This window comes from Musa acuminata, chromosome BXJ3-4, assembly GCF_036884655.1.
Source record: "Musa acuminata AAA Group cultivar baxijiao chromosome BXJ3-4, Cavendish_Baxijiao_AAA, whole genome shotgun sequence".
NCBI classification, from domain to species: Eukaryota; Viridiplantae; Streptophyta; class Magnoliopsida; order Zingiberales; family Musaceae; genus Musa; species Musa acuminata.
In genome coordinates, this window is record NC_088352.1 from 44,523,622 (window position 1) to 44,543,152 (window position 19,531).

The window sequence follows — 19,531 nt, forward strand, 5'->3', positions numbered from 1 at the left end:
CAAGCCTTAACGATGGTACAACCAAGATGTGATTAGCTCAATTGAAGTCTTAAAATCCACATGAGAGACTGATCAGCTGGACGAAGGACTGCTTCCTTTATCCCTCATGAGAGATTAGAGGGAGCCACCACCTCCAATTACACAACCTCAGTGGAAAGAAGACGAGGATAGGCATACTTGTTTGCCTCCACTTTCCTACATAGCTTTTGCTCATAATTCAGGCTCATAAATGGCTGCAGACTGATGTCATGCCAATAGCTATAATCTCCTTTACAAGCAACCATCTTCTTCCGACCATAAAGCCGACGGAAGGCCGTATCTCGGTGTCTACATGCGCTCCTTCCATGGCACAAGAAGCCTCGGAAACCTCGGTGGCTAGCTCGTCGGTTTCAGCCAACAGCCGGTGGGAGATCCATGACGACTTCCCCTCCACTTGGAGCGCCATCAACCAGTGGCCTCAGTCGAGCCACCGCTCCATTTCATCATCATGCGATGAGGGCCTCTGCATCTCCAACAGCAGCTCATTCACCAACACCTATCTCTCAGGAGAGCGAGTGGAGAACCAGCTATGGAACCAAGTCCTGTTGTAAGTATTATGGCTAGAACCCATGGCCATGATTGATCCTAGTGGGGAAGAATCAAACTCTTTAGATGATGTTATGGTGCGAAAAGACTAAGATTCTTGTGACAGGGACCCTGTTCTTTAAGAGATACTCCAAATGATGACTAGCTTGCTTATTGATCTTTGTTCTTTACATCATATGCAAAACATTCTTCTTATGACGAGAAATTAAGAGCTAAGAATGGAATCTGGATGCCGCAGAAATGTTGGGAGCGGCGGAGACATGCACAACCACCACGGCGACGGAGACAACTTCCTCCAAACGCTGACCTCTAAGGGTCCATCGAGGAGGAATCAGATGTCCAACCCTGCTTGTGATTACCCGAAGAAGTTGGACACTAGTTTCGACTTCCCAAATCCTCTCTCACTGAACACATTCGAGAAACACTTGAGCAGCTACAACGGAAGCACAAACCAAGATGAAAGAACCCCTCAGCTCGATCAACATATTGCGCCATCACCATGGAGTTCTCCCATGGCACCTTTTATGGTCCAGTATTCTACTTCGAGGATCACTCCTGTCAAGCATGAACTTCCTACATCACCATCATATCCCGGTAATAAATCGGTAAGAGAAAGAAGTACAAGTTATAAACCGCCCTACGGCCGTAATATTGAAGGAGAGATCGAGCATCGAGACATGGAAGCTCCCACAGCTTTTCCACCTCCACCCAGTAATAATGGCTTTGGATACCAGTTTGGTGTTAGCAGTTTGTCGGACCTTATCTCTTTTGGTGATTGCGTAAACAGGCCATCAACGGAACTACGACCCTCACGGTCCTACTTGAGAGGTTCGGATTCATCTTATGGCAGGATACAAGGACATGATGGTTCATCTGTAAGCATGCTACACTTCTCTCCTGATTGTTTTTGTGTGATCAACTCCTATTATTTCCCTTCTGCTAAAAGGTAAAGTCCTTGTTTTACTTACAGAGTAGAGAACATGGGAAAAGTACTGGGACAACTGAAGGAAAAAAGAAGAGATCTGATGAGAATTCACAGACACAATTAAAGAAGTCCAAGCATGAGAACTCCACAGTTTCGTCTCTTCAGGTACGGCAAGAAGAGAAAATTCTGTCCATCTTCTTCTGACGTTTAGTTGTTCATCTAACTGAGTAATTAGGATGGCAAAGAAATCGATGAAAGCAAGTAATTCTCGGAATGTGCTAATATGATGCTCTGCACAACCAATTGCAGGCACCCAAGGTCAAGATGACAGATAAAATCACTTCACTGCAGCAACTTGTGTCGCCTTTTGGAAAGGTTACTACTCCGGCAATACATGTTCATATCCAGACTACAAAACCTGACCTTATTCCCATGCATTCTCTTGTTCAATTGCAGACCGACACTGCATCGGTGCTATTTGAAACGATTAACTGTATCAAGGTCTTGCAAGAGCAAGTACAGGTAACTCTGTAAACTTCTCGATGTTCCCATCTTCTGTAAAGTAAATGGTCACTGCATTAATGTTCCAGAATAGCCATAATTATTCGATAAATGACTGTTGCACGGTTCCTAGAATCGTCAATGAAATAAAAGTGGAAAGACCTGAGAACTACTGAATTATTCTGCTGAAATCTACCAGTCATATACATGTGCATGCTATAGCAGTCTTGAATCCATGAACTGAGCAGCTCTTGTGCCTCCATGCAGTTGCTCAGTAACTTGTACATGAAGTCAAGTAAAATCAAGGTACTACAAAAAACCAGTTGAATGTTATTGCAGAATGAAAGGACTTTTAGACACTGTGAGAAGCCTGTTCCTCTGTTTCAGGATCACAGTTCCTGGGGAGAGATGAGCAAGAAGGAGAAAGCAGAGGCAGAGGCTGATCTGAGGAGTAATGGGCTCTGCTTGGTTCCTGTTTCTTGCGTTCCGCAAGTCCACCAACAAAGTCGCGGACCCGAATACTGGATGCATGCTTTTCGAAGCTCTCTATTCCGATGACTGATTCTTTCAAGTTGAACACTGATTAGGTTGATAATGAAGGAAATATGTACCTTCATAAATGTTCTTGTGTGATGCGATGCAATCATACTAAAAGCCTATAACCTAATTTCAGTTGAGATTTATTGCTGGAGCAACTTTCAGAAAACTTCACTGGGATCTTTATGAGTGCTTTGATGGAGCTTTGTATCAATAGATGCCACAAATTTCTCAAATGTAATTCTTTTGACTGGATATCAAATGTCTCTCACACTAATGCAAGTGGTCTTAACCAATAAATCCTTAGATTTCTGCGCATTTAAGCTTTCAATGGATTTGCTTCAACTTCTTCATAATGCGGCAAACTATGTGATGTGTCTCTTGGAGTTGTGGGTGCAATAAGGTGACGGTATAATAGGAGGCCTGCGACGACGAGAATATATCATGGCCGGACCGTCAAACCCTTTGCCTGGAAGCTCTTCGTCGACAAAGCCAAAAAAAGGTGTTACGTTCGTTGACTCAGATAAGGATTTCGTGGACGTCCTCCTCAGCTTCCTCACACTGCCAAATGGAACTATCGTTAGCCTAACAACAGACCAGCAACCTTCCCTGGGTTGCATGGATAAGCTCTACGGGATGGCAAGTGGCTCAACAAGCAGTACCCGAAGGAAGAGGCGAGCAGGCAGATGCTGCTTTTTCCGAGGAATGCATCTGCAACTGAATGCAAGAGCCTGAAGGTCAACATTGACGACACAGATGAAGTTCACTACGCCTGTTCATCACAAGGACTGCCGCCTCTATTCTCACTGTCTGTCAAACTATTACCCCAACTCCAAATGCCGGTGCGGTAAAGACATGACTGAGCAACTCCGGTTGGACAGCAAAAGGAAGTACTACTTTTTGCAAGATATGCTGCTTTCAGTTAGATCTCGTGAACAGGGTGTGTTCGTCAGAGGCACCAGATTCGTTGTAGGGGAAGATTTGGCAATAGCCCCTGTGGACGACTTCTCCTGATTGCTCCACGATCTTTGCATCAGCGAATGGAGCAACCTGGAACGGAAGCTGGCGAAGATTGGTCGTACCGATGTATTTAAGCAACCACTAACTTCTTTCTCCGATCTAATGATTGCAAGGTTTTTACCCTGTTCTGTGCTGCTGCCGGTTCTGCAGCTTCTGAGGCGATCATTGATCTCCGGGACTCCACTCACAGATATGCTGTTGTAAAATAATGTAGCTGAGGCCTCTGGGCCGAGATCTTTGCCGGACGACGTGAAACCAACCGAGAACGGGAGTCATGATCCCCATGCTTCGGTTAAAAGACCATACGAGATCAAGAGGGAGGTTGACATAAAGGCCGTCGCAGTAAGAACGAGGTGGTGTATGCTGGAGCGAAACGAGATTTCGTTGATTTGGTCTTCATCTCCCTTACATTTCTGGTAGGCTCCTTAACGAAGCACTTGGGCGGTCAAAGTCACGTCGGTTGTCTCGATAACTTGTACGTGAGTGTCGAGTACCTACGTTCGACGTTCCGTGTAATCCCAGACATGCGAAGAGAGGCTTCCGAACCCTAAACTTGCAAAGCATTTCAGCTGACAGTCAAGTCGAACGAGTAACCGAGGAAGCGTTGCAGTATTTACATGTGCAACAGCCAGCACTGCACTCGAACGACCATTGCCATGGATGTAGTGAATCCTAAACAAGGCACGTTCGCAGCGAACCAGGTGGAAGCTTTTCCAAACCTCACGCACCTCATCACGGACGAGCTTATAGTCACCCCTTTCTCCTCCGGTGCTCTAGTTGCAGTCTGCCGGGCGACTCGTCGGCTGCGCATAAGAGACGAGGTGGGTCATGGTTTTGCAGGCTCTCACCCTGTTCAGGACCTTGCTGGCTTCGAAAACGCCGCTGACAGGTGCTTTCATATCCAGTAGCATCTGCAATGGAGCTAAGGTTGGGTAAAAGAGACGGATGGACGAGATAGCTGGGCGCTAAAAGGTTTCTCATTCAGTCTGGCATATACAAGACAGCTCTCAGGCCTAGTCATCAATTAAGAAATATGAACTAATAAAACAAAAAGAAAACCTGTCATCAATTTGGTGCTGAGCTCCATCAAGATGCTATCGGACATGGATCATCGAGAATCACTGTACCTTGCATTTTGAGTGTTCCCAGCTTCATCACCATCCAAGTAGTCTTCCTAATACCACTGTCATTATGAAAACTATAACATTTAGAAAAGAAACATCAAGACAAGTTGGAACTGCAGGCCAAAGGTTGCTACTCAAAACAAGTAGTAGTTATACAAGGAAACAAACCAAGACGATACTTGTTCAACCATATCGATAAGTCCTAGTAATTAGGATTACAGTCACAGTAAATGTTTAGTTTATTCATCCAGTTTCGAACATGTAGAAGAGACCCAGTTATTCCGAGGTACAATTCATAGATCTTGCACATCATACAGAATAACCAGAACAACAAAATCATGGGAGTCGTCGCTGAGAGTGCCACTTGAGGGCTGCATAGGAGTGTGACCTGCAAAGCCAGAAAATAAGATCAGATCTTGCTGAACTACTATGCAAACACTACATAACACCAATGTCCTCTGGTGGTTCCTATTTTACTAGCATTGCAGTGTGTCAACACAATCCGACCAACTGCCAAACAACGATAAGTTTTCTGAAGTCTTTCTTCATATGATTTTTAATCCAATCAGCAAACCCCACTGCTGGCTCAGTTATACCAAGTTTATGAGCAAGCGCAACCTTAACCGACCATTTTATTGTTTTTCATTATTAACTATCAAAAGATCCAATTGTTGAAACTCAATCAAGATATTAATTTTTTTGGTACCAGCCTCGCAGACTCCTTTTAAAATCAGCACAACATGGAAGTACTTGGTGTGTGCTGGCATATCACTTTTACACAATATAATATGGTATACAATGATTGTCAAATTCTAAGTCAATTACAGCAAGTTTAAGAAAAAAGGACAAATAATGGCAATAATTAGTGGAAGGATGTTGAGAGTTGAGACATAATTTGATAACATCAGCAGAGTAAAACAACTCAATAGATCCATTGCCCAGCAACTCTGACTAAAAAAAAGATTTCTGAACCACATGACCCAAAAGGTATAAACCCGAGTAACTAACAACAATCCTGCCATGGCATAAATTCCAACGCAATCCATCATCCAACTTATAAATATCACAGTTTTCCCTATCCAAAAACTTTATCTAAGTTTACGATTATAGAAACAATTGGAGCATATCTATCAAGTTTTTCTTTGTAGGTAATACCACTAACAACGACACGGAGTAAGAAGATTCAAAGCAGAAACAGTAGTTTTTACAAATGTCCAATATAACATGCAACAACACTTATCTATAGAACATACCCTTGTTCCTTGAACTTCAGTGAGGACTAACAGAAAGAGTCAACTCCCTGTTTTCCCATTTTCAGCACATCCTCAGGTGAAAGTATTTTGATATACCAAACATTATTCACAAAGGACCTGCATTGTAATGTCAAATGTCCAGTTAAACAATAAAAACTTAAATTCCAACCTGTGCAATTACATAGACAGCAATGGCCTTAAACTCCATTTTAACATACTCAAATCCTGACAGATTATCTGCCATTCACTAAGATACAAAGTTTGGACTGAGAACTGTGCTTAAACAGGTAACTGATTTTAGTGGGTTATGCAAAGAAACATCATGATGGGATGTACAGATATTTCATTTTTATGTTCAATTTTGATATCATATGTTTATTGCTTCTATAGAATCCATAAAGCACGAGCACTTACATTTCTGGCAAACATCAATGTATTGACATTGGCAGGAAGCATATTTACTGGATAGTGATAAGTTATGCAGACAAATTCTGACTGGAATGACAGAACACCAAGCTTAGTATTTTCAGTACTGACTCAGAGAAAGTTTATTCTGTGAGTACTTGCATGGATTTTATTGTAGAGGAGGCATTTGACAGTTGCATGAAGGTTTGATGTTAACCTGAAACTTACATTATACTGGTGGTATTGTCCTACCTTAGTGATACTAGACCTGCAAGTGCTCGATTTTATGTTTAGCTACCATGACTTACAACTACCTGGCAGACACAGCACGTTGTACATTGGATAAGTGCCCCTTTCCAAATCCAATTGATAAATGGCTGCCGATCTTATTGAACTTTATCTTGTTGATCTATGGGAGTGAAATCATAACTATTAAACAAGGCAACAAATAATGTTGCCACATGCTACAATAAACTACAGGTACAAAATAACACAAACAAGAAAAACAAACGTATGATCTTCTATGTAAATTTACTGTGGACAACGGGCACCCTAAAAGGTAATATGAACTCCAAAATAAGAACTAGAAAAGAATTTTTGAATTTGCTCATACCACCGCATGGCTCAGTGATCTGCATGTCAGCCTATGTTATATGGTCGTGTCAAGGCAAAATACATGGCCAAATTGCATCAGCAACAGAAAGCACGGACAGGATACACACCATGTCACTAGAAAGATTAAATCAGCTACTGTATAACTCGATCCCTTAATTGGCTGACTTATTTTTGAACATCTGAAGGAAAATGACTTCTAATAGATAAAAAAATTCTTAACAAAAATATTATAGAATGAAGTTCTTTCTAATCTCAAAACAAGTGACACATCTTAATGGCCCTCAGTTGATGAACCTTTTTAAGACCCTCTCCTTCCCTTCCCAAAAATAGACTTAAATGACAAGAATGAGAAAAGCTGGCCAATATTTTTCACATGCAAGGTGGCAAAATTGCCAAGTAGACACAGGCAGAAGAGATGAACTTGAGTACAGGTCATACTGAACTAGTTCTAAGGGAGTAATCACTTTCTATTTCTTTCTGCATTTCATTTACCATGACAACTAGAATGTTCAAAACAGGAATTTCACTTCCAGTTTTCGACCTTAAATGTCTTGCTTGTTAAACCTGAGGAAATGAGTGCATGCCTCTTTGTTCTTGGTTCCAGTTGAACCTGAGGAGTATTCTATTTCCTGGGCACATCCGAACTAGAGAGATGAATAAATTGTCTTAACTTTCATATGCAAAAGCATAAACAAAAATGCCTATAGGTTCAGCAAATAGAAAATAATTCCTGGATTATTTTTTAATCGAGAAATCTGGATCAGGAGAAAATAAATAAAAGAGGTGACTAATGATAATGCAAAGCAATACAATCTTCAAACATGAAGAAGAATCGAATTAGCTAAACATCTAATTCAAACAAATGTAAAACCAAAATTGATTTAGTAAAGAGATAAAAAAAGAAAGAGGTCATATAACATGAACTCTCCATTCCCTAACATTGACATGGAGCTCCAACAAAAAACTATTGGTTGGGAAGTTGTCCTATACTCCTAAGAATATTTGCATCTTTTTGTATTATTAATTTTGGACAGATGTTTCTTGATCATATCCTTGACAAAATGAGACATAACTGATGCTCCCTAATTTCGTCTTCATTAGTATCTTGCTGATTCCTAGCAAGACCATCAAAGGAGGCACATTTCATTCTTTCACCAAAACACCTTGGTGTTCGACCTCGAAAAAAAATACAGAAGGCTGATACACACAATTTAGTTTATTCTAAATATTGAAACATGAAAACATAGGGTAGATTGACAAGTAATTGCATATGCATCTACCAGTGTGGTACTTTGTAACTAAACAATATTTAAATGTTTCAAGTAATTTCTTACTCCCATGGGTCGTCTCCAAGGAGAAGCACATCGTTCTCCCTGTCGACAAATACAAGCTGCCAGCCTGATCTAAGAGGATCCTCCAATAGACCCTCGATACCAAACATCTGACCCAGCTCCTCGCGTAGTTCCTCGTAGTTGCTGAACCGGGAGATATCTAGAGACCTCCCAACCGATCCTGACTTATAAACCTATAAGAGAAAACAGAGTATCTTCGGTTAACAGAAAAAAAGAATATTCACCTTATGTACAGCTGAGTGCATATGGTGCTTTGGAAAGGGCAATCTGAAGTAGTGGGCATTTGATGCAGCTAAAAACTTTGCTCTTACCTTCACAAAGGTTTGGGATTGCAGATCAGTCTCTCCTGCACCATGTAGTAAGCTAGGCGAGTCATCTAAATACCCATAAAAAGAATTCTGGAAACACGAACTAGTGTATGGCATTGTTGACACATCATTCACAGTTCCTGAATTTGATAATGCACTATTTAGCAGAGAGGAGGAATCTTTGCTAAAACCAAAAAGGGTGCAAGTCTGGGTATCTGTGAAATTATCATTTCCCACAGTACTGTTCTTAGCAGGAAATGATGAAAGGAGAGCTGCACCATCAAAAGAGATCATTTGTGACTTCGTAAAATTTAGTTCCCATGATTTCTGACCAGGATGGCTTATCATGGATTGATTGAGTCGTGAATAGTTGGAACCACTGACATTTCCTTCACGGTAAGCAGATCCTAAGATATCCTGGTCAGAAATTGGTGTGGGAACTGAGGAGAAATTTAAACTAGAATCAGGAATGGTTGAGTTTTCAAATAATGGAGAGGGCAAAGCAGATTGCCGCTGCACATGATTGTTATGCATTGTAAATGCCTGTGTATAAACATTTGCTTCTTGAGGCAGCTGCTTTTGTTGTTCAGTATGTGGTGGCTGCAACTGCTGGTATGGGACCGGATGTCTATGGTTTTCTGTTAAGCATTGTGGTTGGGGATTAACAATCTGCTGTTGATTGTCTTGAGGCTTGAATAGTGAACTGGATGTGCAGGATTGTTGGAGAAATTGAATTGGTTGTTGATTTTGTAGAAATTGCTGCTTCAGAATATCCCCACATCGTATGTCCTGAAAAGCTAGAGGACACATGGCTTGGTACTGATCAAACTCACTTCCCAACAGCAATGTTTCATGCCTCTGCTGGATCCAAGGACCCGTACCAAGTGATGGGAGGTTCAATGAGTACATGCCTTGATCAACAGGAACCCCCCTCGGCCACATGAAAGTATTAAACTCTTCTCTATTGTCTGAAAATGAAAGTGTAGATAAATTAGAATGTCAGAAGCAATATAAAATATTTGTATTTTCTGACATCTTCAAGAAGAATTCAACCATAGTTATCACCACACAGAGTATGTAGAATGATGTATCCTCAAAATATTACATATTTGCCTCTAGAAACAGTACCCGTAGCTATTAACAGTAGCTACAGGATCTGCATCATAGTATTGCTTTCAAGATACAAAGCAATTGTTTTTATGAGTCACACAATCATACACCAAGAAATAAAATAATAACATAAAACCATCTCCATTTTGTTGTTCCTCTTTAACAAAGCATGACAAGGCCAACCAAAGCAATAAAGGATCAAATAAGAAAGAATGCATTAGAACATACCATGAGGAAAGGAAGCTCCAGGATGCCAAGAACGTCTAAGGCCAATAGGGAACAATGAAGGGTACATGGGAAAGGTAGTTAAAGGTTCAATTTCCCACAGTGATACTCTGCGCTGTCTTTCACCTGCTGTGGATTCATCCCAACCAACCTGCAAATGCAATTACTAAAATCCCATATTAGTTCAAACAAATACTTTTTTTTTTTGAAGGGTGGAGCAACTTGAATACTAAGACCTTAATTCTCAGCAAGGAAAAGTAATAAAGACTTAGTGAACCTCTGAATACCATTCAGATATAAAATTTAAAGCAGAAAAGTCCAGAGCAACCAAAAAAATGATAGCAGTGGCTACAACTTCCAACCTACTAGGTATCATGCTAAAATCCAAGAATGGCAGGATGATAAGCTATTAGGTGCCTATCTTCTAAGTTCTAAAACATACTCTATTCTACCATCATGAGACTCCTTTAGGACAGCCTTTCGGATAAAAAAGAAGTGGCACGGTGAGTAAAATAAGAGTGTTACCAATCAACTTAAGCTTCTAAATGTTCTAACAGAACCACAGCCATACATCGGTTACTTGACTTCACTACCTCACAGCAATCTTGCAGTGCTATTGCAAAGTAGGACTAAGATATCAATATCTTCATTTAGAAGTTGAAAGGAATAAAACAAAAGCTTGACTAATAACCCTTACACAACAACATGAACTTGGTACATAGGTCTGCATCTATATATAAACAGAAACAAGTACGGAGTTGAGCTATCATCATAGCGGATGGATTAAGGCTCAGTTTTAACACCTTAGAATCAATCATGGAGGATCATGAGAGCTCCAAATTGAAGGTTGACTCCATTGAACATGAATTAAGATATTTAGACTAAACTTTGAAAAATATTTAGAAATGCACATCATCATGGACCAAGAAATAAGCAGTTTTAATCACCTACAATATATTATGATAGGATCAATATTCAATAGTATTTTGAATTGTGTGCATTTATCTAACAATAAATAGATCATGATCAATCATTTGGATGATTAATAAAATAGGCTTATATCACATGTTTTTGCATAAATTCAATTTACGCCATGCATTTTTTTGTTAGTTTGGTGAATATCTAAATTTATCAAAATCACATGAATTTTGATAAATGTATTAATCTATCATATCCAATGGTATGATTTCTGATTTGGAGCCTTCATGATTGATTTGGAGGTCATAGGATTGAGGCAAATTACAGCTCAAGTCATAGACATTTACACACATTAAAATAATAACAACACAAATACTTACCTGGACAGTTCTCCAATGAGAATTCGGCCAACGAACAGGATCCAAGTCACTTATGCCAGTGATTGTTCCCATATACCTTCAGACAACATAAATCATAAATAGGAATATTAAATATGTTTCAGACATGAACTGGCTACCACATAAAACACAAACCAATCATTTTAATGCAATCCCATAAGATCACATTTCTTAGCCTACCACAATTTAAAATTCATATACTCTTATTATAAACACAAATGAGAGGAACTATAAAAAAAACAATGTTTAACCACAAATGGGAAGAACTATAAAAAGCAATGTCATCTTAATACAATCCTGTAAGATCACATTTCTTATGGTACAAAAATCTGAAATTCATATATTCATAACCACAAATAAGAGGAACTATAAAAATAAGTATTTGGCAAATACTGTTGGTTTATTATATTACCTACGAACGCTTGATTCCTCAGTCTCAAAAAGCATACGGAATCTCATCCCAACTGATACACGTGCGTGGAATACTGCTTTAATATACTTAGAAAGAGGTATAACAAACTCTGATGGACTGGCCCTGTGAAAATTGCATCTATAAAAACTATAACACAAGCTCCTACAATATAAAGAGAGTGACCAACACAATGTACTATGATGGTAATAGATACCTTGGATTATAAAATATAGTAAAACGACTATTTGTAGCAGCAGCATGAGCAGCTGCAGCAAGGAGTCCAATGTGCATGCTGTCACTTGATAAAACTGATGATGGTGTCGAAGTTTGTGGCCGATTAGCATGCCTTATTCCCAACAAAAGCTGGTTCTTTTCATTCCTAACAAGAAAAAGAAAAAAATCAAAGTCATAACACATATAAATTGAAAAGAAAGGGAGACAGGCTTTCCATCTTGTGCCACATTTAGCATGGAAGAAATGGATAAGGAAATTAAGTTAACCAAATAAAAAGAACAGAATCCCCAGCAACAAGTCTCTTGGCACTGACGAACACACTCCAGCCTGTGGTGAGGAGATGCCTTTTTGGTTGACCTGTGGTAAAGAAAATGATTGACAATAAAATTCTAATGATGTTACAATAGTTATAAGAAGAAATAGGAACAAAGAAACTAGATTGTTCATTTGCAGTTGCTTTCAATAAATCACGCAAAATACTCACAATATTTGCTTAATATATGATGTTAAAGTCTTCTACCAATAAAAAGCAAGACATCTCTTAAAAAGAAATATACTCAAAATAGCACAGAGACAAAAAATGACAAAGCAAATACCCTCTGATGCACAATATTACAGTGGAAAGTTTATAGGGACTATCTAAACGGGAGAGGAAAGGATCCAAATGATGTGTCTTTGATTGAAGTGACCCAAGGCCCAATTTCTCAACTTCGGAGACGTCATGCTCTTTAAAAGAGCCTACAGAAAGCATTCTGAAGCAGCAGTGAGATTGAAAATGGGATATCTTGGCTACAACTTGATTTTGTGGATTGTCTGCTGCAGGTGATGAGGTTGCTCACAGATACAAGCAGCAAGTGCATGAGTCAAGCTGTGGATAGAAGATTAACACACCATTTGTTTGTTTGATGTAAAATGCCAGAATGTAGTATCATGACAGGAAGAATAGAGGTGATCGCCTAAATAGCACATTCAGATAGCTCAACTAAGAGAAATTGATTGGGTTACCATCAAGACCATAAAAATTACATACCCCAAATAATTTTCTTGCCGAAGAATAGTTGGGACTATAATGCCAACAGGAGTAAAAAAAATGTATGATGCTAAACATCAGACTTCTTTCATGTTCAAGAAGCATGAAGTGGGTCCTTTTCACTTAAACACAAAAAAGAAAACAACGAATAAAATAGCAGTCGACCTAAGGAACTTCTGTTTCAATGGCCAGAGGAATGATATTGAGCAACTGAAGCCATGGAAGGGCATCCTAGGTTCGGATCCAATCGAACTGATGCTCCTAAAACATGAATCAAAGGAAGGTCTCATCCTTGACTAGGTAATTGTTTATTCTATCAACATGTGGTGAACACTCCTTCTTTAATCAGCAACTGCATTGACAGTTTCTTGAAAGTTAGTAAAGTAATTCTAGATAGATGTTTAATGGGGACAGATCATCAAAGTATCCTTCCTTTTGCTAGTGACTCCTCATAGAACTCTTTTCTGAACTGACTCATTTGAAACAGTTCATTTGTAACCAAATTTATTTGGCTATTGAAAAGGTATCTAAGATAGTTTTGACAAACTCTTTTCTCTCTCTTCGTTCTTAATTTATAAAATTTGCAATAGCCAATCTGTCTGATATATAAAGAATTATTTACTATTTGAAGAATGAAAAACTTCCATCATCTATCATTTTTATTTACTGTTTGAAATTTCAGATCTTTGGGTTGTCTTGGAGAATAAGTCTGCTTGCCATTTGTTTAACTTCCATCATTCAAACAAAAAAGTCATTTCCTAACTACAGAGCTGACAGGAATGGTCTACGGGCTGTCATATTCTAGATATTACAACACTTGCCTTTTTCTAAATTACAATTATAACATAACCAAACTTCAGTTTTCTTGACCATACAATCAAATTTCTGTACAACTCTAGGGTCCATCAACAAGCTTGAAAGCCTCAAAAGTATCTTTTTCAAATATAAAGTGAGGTGAGGGCATGTTCTGAATCCAAGGGAAGTTCTAGAAATTGGCTCAAGCTTATAACCACCACAAAATATAAGCATTAGAAATTTGCAAATCACAATAGTTAAGCTTACGCAAGCTATTGTCAGCCTAAAGTTGTTTCCAGTAATTTGGCACCAATATGTACATGCAAACACCTTGGTCATCTAAAGCCAATTCAGATGTACCTCGCTAACTAAGGATTTTTGTCTGTGACATTGAGTTCCAAGTATAAATTTTAAAAATAAATTTATAATTAAGTTATATTCAGTAAAAATATTGGCTGAGCACAATTCAATTTTTTTGTAATTGCCCTCGGTCTATGCCAATAGAACTAAGTCTATCAACAGAAGCATGAACTACAGAGAATATACAGCATCAAAATAGGTTCAATCACCTCGGAAAATATGCCTAAACTTCCATTCAACATCATGAAGGTCACGAGCAATAAGCTCCTGTGCTGGAGGCTGCTGAGAGAAATCCTAGAATCAATGAGACAGAAGTCATTACTAACTTTTATACCTGGCGTTTCCAAAAAATTTCCAAGAGATATTAATACAACTTGCTCATGACCATCGCACCAGGGGCGGAAAGACTTTTTCAGCTGCACGACGAGGTACAGAAAAACCTCCATGGGTACTTGTATCACTCGCTGTCAGAGTCTTGCAGAAATAGTTCGTTGGTTGCTTGCTCGCAATGCCCATCTCCATAGGAAAATAAGCATCTTTCTGCTCTTCCTGCAGATATTGTGGCATGTTCCACAGGTCCTAATAAGAAAATACAGTATAGTTGCTAGTAAACAGTTACAATTCAGATCAAACTTACGGGACTTAGAGGCTGCAGGGTCATCTGAGCATAAACTTCATCTGTTTCCACATCTGCCTGCAATCCGTACAGCCACTTAAATCTGAAATTGACAATATATAGATATGTAGATCAGAATAAATAAGTGCAAGAACGAACGTGCAGCGTCACGTTATGGAGCTGGCAGAGCAACTGAGGCAGCAAGCTCGGGTAATTGGGGATATGGCCCTCCACTTCCTTGTTCGTCGATGCAGCGACCTTGATGAAAACTCGTCATCATTAAACAGAAAGTGTACCAACCATCCATTTGTCAAGGAAACGTATCAACGGTTCAATCTTTCACCTGCTCACTGTGACCCTGAGGGAAGTAGACCACTCGAGTACCGGCCGTCGGCAAGCAAACCAGCGGCCCGGCACAGGCGTGCCAGAGCTCCGAATCCAAACATCTCTTCTCCTCCTCTAATTCAACAATGAGAAAACAACCTTCATTTTTCAGAAACAGAGGTAAGAATGGAAGCAAGATCGAAGGCAACATAAAAAAGATCACCTTCCGGTGCTTGCTGGCTGATACCAACAGTGGAAAGCTTCATCTTATCTCTGCCAATCCGATCATTTCCTCCACTGCAAATGCGTTCCCTCTCCAACCTAAAATCGTAAGAACCACTACTTGATGTCAAGGAACAATAAAAAGCCACAGCTTTAAGATCGAACCAACAACAGAACTAGGGTTTCAAAACCTAATCAAGCCATCAACACTCCTAGCCAAGTCGATACCGTAAACTAAAGAAACGTCACTAGAAGAAGCAACGGTCGTCGAAGCTAGACTTCGCCGCAAGAATTATTCGACAAAAACCCAGGTTTCTTGGACCCAGGAGTTCATCCGAGCTCGGAGGAGCTCTCGTCCCTCGAAATCGCCATGCCGAGCTCCCCAGCAATCTGCCAAACCCAAAGAGACGAGACGATGGCAGATAAATCTTCGGCAACAAATTAAAAACCTCTGTACTCGCTCTTTTGCCTCTTCGGGCTTCCAACTTTACGCAGAAGAAAAGCAAAAGGGTAAAAAAGAAAGAAAAATCTTCGCTTTTATTCCCATCGCTATCTCTCCTCGCGAATCGCGACCAGACTCGCTCGCGCTCTCGTACACACTTTTTTTTTTTTTTTCCGACAATTCTCCCCCAAAGAAAACGCTTCTAAATAACCGAAATCTTTAAGGGCAACATCACTTACCCATGGGATCCGACTCGACTTGTACCCGTGAATCGACTGGACAGGAAGTGAGCCTCATGAAATCGCCTGACCGGGTACCCGTCGAAACGAGTATGCGTGGAATTTTCGATTTGAAACCACTCATATTTTTTTCTGAATTATTTTATCCCGAAGGAGAGCTTTAAGACACGTCCGTCATCTACCCTCTTCAGCTACCCAATGATAAGTGGAACGTGTTTGTCGGGCCCGACCGGGGTCCACCTGCCGTCACCAAGAACTCACGACTCGGGGGGGAGAGGACCACCGGTCGCAAAGAGGAAGGAGATCTACGCCGTCCATGGGTGAGACAGACGGATCAGGGCCCGTCGATGGGCAATGACCGACGTGGCAGGAAAGGGGTCGCTGCCGCATCCGTACGGTCTTCGCCTTCGAGGTGGGCTCCAGCTAATCTTTTTATGGCGGAAATACCCCAAAACTTTTTTCCCGAATCACGAAAGAGGGCAGCCGTCTCTCATGCGGATTACGACCGACGAGTGGGGCCCCCGTCCCTGCACGAATTATTGGACTGCTCCTCGTCCCCACATCCTGAGAAGCGAGGGACGAAGCGGGCGGCTCCAACGAAAGGGTGAGATTACCGCAGGGGCGGTCGGAGCGGGGCCGCCGCATCAAATCCAAATCTTCCTTCATCATCATGGTTCCTCCTCATAGTCCCTCGTGAGATTTTTATTTATATGACTACTACTACTACTACGACATAAACACCTGTCTTCGATCTCAAGCATATAGAAAACATTAGTATATAGCAAATTAAATAGTTAGTGAATTATAATTTGATATTTGCGATAGCATAAGAAACTCCATATTCCTAACGGTAGACGTTACAATTATTGGATCCCGTGGCGCAGGGGAAGGGGCAAACCGACGAGTACTGTGATGCCTGTCATGTTGATTTTTGATTGGATGGAATCCCATTAGATTCCTAAGACCGAGTTAATGGTGACTGAAATGGAGACGACACCGATACGGACAATGACGCAAATCGTCTTATCTTAATAATAATTTTCGACAGTAATTTCTTGGGTCTCCATGCACGTTATTTGCATGTGCATGTGTATCCCAAAACATCAATATATATATATTATTTTTATAAAAATAATTTTACATGAAGAATGCACCATATATTTTTTTTTAAATTTTTTTAATCAAAATAATTATTTTAAGTACACTTATTATAAAAAATAAATGCTTATTATTTTGTAAAAGATTTTTTTTCTTTTTTGCTTTGTCTTATTGAATGATCGATGATAAGTATTGACTGTTTAATCTTCCAACATATTAATTAACATAAAAACGAAAATTTCTATTTATTATAACAAGTTTTTTGAGCAATATAACAAGTTTTTTATCATGAACTATAAAATATTTACTCGCAATATTTTAGTATCGAAATATATTTCAACGTAATGAAATACATCATACAAATCAGATGTTGAAGAACTTACTTTCAGCTTATCCGTTTTTAATCAGATACAAATAATTAAATCTTTGAATATTGTATGAATTATATAAGTTATCGACAATTGCATGAAGAAAGAAAATTAAGCCTATTGACATGAATACGTATTATCTTAAATGATTCTTTATTATCTTATCAAAATTACACATAGATGTTGAAGATATAATTATATTCTATGATTCAAAATATATTATGTATCTGTAAATACATTTGAAAGATTATTTATTAGATATTCTACGAACCTTGAATGCTCTTCTTATTGGACAACAACGAAAATATTGATCGACATATAAATAATTTACAAGTGCATAGTTTTATGTGACCTGAATACATGTCAACTGCTGTCAAACACTTTGTCAGTGCCAAGTGAAGCCAACACATGACAGCTGGTTGGCAGCAAATGGGGTCAGACTTCATTTTATGGCTTGTCTTCAAAGGTTGGTCTCTATCAACTATTGAATGAAAAGTTGAATCTGAATTGATGTGAACTCTACTTGTGATATTGTTTTAACAGAATCATATCTGAAATTATGATCTCATACTACTCTATTTTCTTGATCGTATAATATGATGATACGTCAGAATTAATCGAGAGACCAACGTGGCTGTGAAAATACATGATGATATTTGATTAAATTTATGATATAATATTATGATCCTCAAAAGGAGAGACGAATGCATGAGAGTTGTCGACAAGTTGGACTTTTTACTCGCATATGATTGGCTAAGATAGTGTTGGAAGTACAAATTGTGTTGGAGATGTCTAATCCCGATTGTCAATCAATCGAATTTTTTATATATAAAAAATTATTCTAATATCATAAACTTAATTATAATTGCTTAGGCTTGAAGCTCTTATCTCTTGGAAAATATCAACCTAAACACAATCTTGTATAATCTATAAGAAAAAGTTGAGCGAATAAATGATTGACAAGTTTAGATGTCTCGTAAAAATATAATTTTGCAAGTAACTCGCTAAACACTTATAGAAGATAAAAATGAAACTTTGATGATAAAAATATAATTATAAGTTAGTGCAAAGTCATTCCATGGTAAATATTACTGATATTTTTACTAGCTTTGATGATAATAATAAGTACATCATCCAATACATTGATTGATATGATATGGATCATTGAGATCGATCATAAATTAAAATTTAGAATCTTGATTATGAGATTAAATAGTTGATAACCATATAGTAAATAAACGTTTAGATGATATTGATTCATTATCATACTAGAACTCGAAATCGGATTTAAAATTCCTATCTCCATCAAAATTAGCTTACTTTTTGATATACAAGTCATATATAATTATGACAACAATATGTCTTATGATCATAAATTATACCTTTAATTTCTCATATTATTATTATTATTTATTTTTCATATAATATAATTTTAATATATGTATAAAGAGTTGTATTTGAACTTTTATGTAGGCTTTGGAATGAGATTTGAAATCCCCTACCACGTCAAAATGGTTTGTTGTCAACACGACATTTGGAGAGTTGAAATTTTGTCATGTCATGTCTCCTCATGTCATATCCGTGTCAGAAGCATGTGAATACATTTTAATGTCACATCAATCAGAAGACACTTTCGACTTGGTTTATCGAAACATCAAGGAGAATTAACTTTAAAGCTCTTTGAACCTTCACGATGAATATTATTTTCACGGACTAACAATTTAATGCCTAGTACTTGTACGATCAAAATAATAAACATGAAGAAGCTAAAGGAAACTAATTTTCCTTGTAAAAATCTATAGTAGTCAACGTGAAGGGTAGAATATTAATCCTACAAGAGGCGTGCCACAAATCTGGTTCTCAAACTCATGATCTAATATGAGATACTGTTCTAAGAAGACATGTATGCCTGATGACAAAAGTGAGCTAGCCACCAGGAGTCAGACCTTGCAAAAACACCATGATGTTTTGGTGGCAGAGCTGTGTCGAAGACATCATCTTTTGCCTGCAGGGGATCTGAAAAGCTCACAGGCCACCATTCATTCCATCAAGTACAGTCTCACTAAATAGATCCATCAGTCTTCCTCTGCACTCATTTCTTGTGGGAAGAATGGC

The 19,531-nt window shown here is 38.8% G+C and overlaps 2 protein-coding genes across 7 annotated transcripts; one reads left to right on the top strand and one right to left on the bottom strand.

Moving 5' to 3' along the window:
- Positions 1–160: 160 nt before the first annotated feature.
- LOC135634971 (uncharacterized) lies at positions 161–2,851 on the top strand. Its single transcript, XM_065145747.1, has 7 exons — positions 161–586; positions 824–1,460; positions 1,556–1,675; positions 1,820–1,885; positions 1,967–2,032; positions 2,279–2,317; positions 2,399–2,851. The coding sequence occupies exons 1-7, from the start codon at positions 249–251 to the stop codon at positions 2,567–2,569; spliced, it is 1,437 nt and encodes a 478-aa protein (XP_065001819.1). The 5' UTR covers positions 161–248; the 3' UTR covers positions 2,570–2,851.
- Positions 2,852–4,785: 1,934 nt separating this feature from the next.
- LOC135637346 (auxin response factor 12-like) lies at positions 4,786–15,872 on the bottom strand. Of its 6 annotated transcripts, none has more exons than XM_065150042.1 (16): positions 15,519–15,872; positions 15,271–15,368; positions 15,067–15,182; positions 14,883–14,981; positions 14,745–14,801; positions 14,501–14,656; positions 14,317–14,401; positions 12,189–12,279; positions 11,903–12,067; positions 11,689–11,826; positions 11,259–11,334; positions 9,964–10,111; positions 8,629–9,593; positions 8,300–8,490; positions 5,946–6,062; positions 4,786–5,080 (listed from the first exon to the last, which is right to left on the bottom strand). In XM_065150042.1, the coding sequence occupies exons 2-15, from the start codon at positions 15,311–15,313 to the stop codon at positions 5,972–5,974; spliced, it is 2,421 nt and encodes an 806-aa protein (XP_065006114.1). In that variant the 5' UTR covers positions 15,314–15,368; positions 15,519–15,872; the 3' UTR covers positions 4,786–5,080; positions 5,946–5,971. The 6 variants fall into 6 exon arrangements, with proteins under 6 accessions (XP_065006114.1, XP_065006115.1, XP_065006112.1 ...); XM_065150043.1 differs by having other exon boundaries at positions 11,689–11,811; positions 15,498–15,872; XM_065150040.1 differs by having other exon boundaries at positions 15,498–15,872.
- Positions 15,873–19,531: the final 3,659 nt, after the last annotated feature.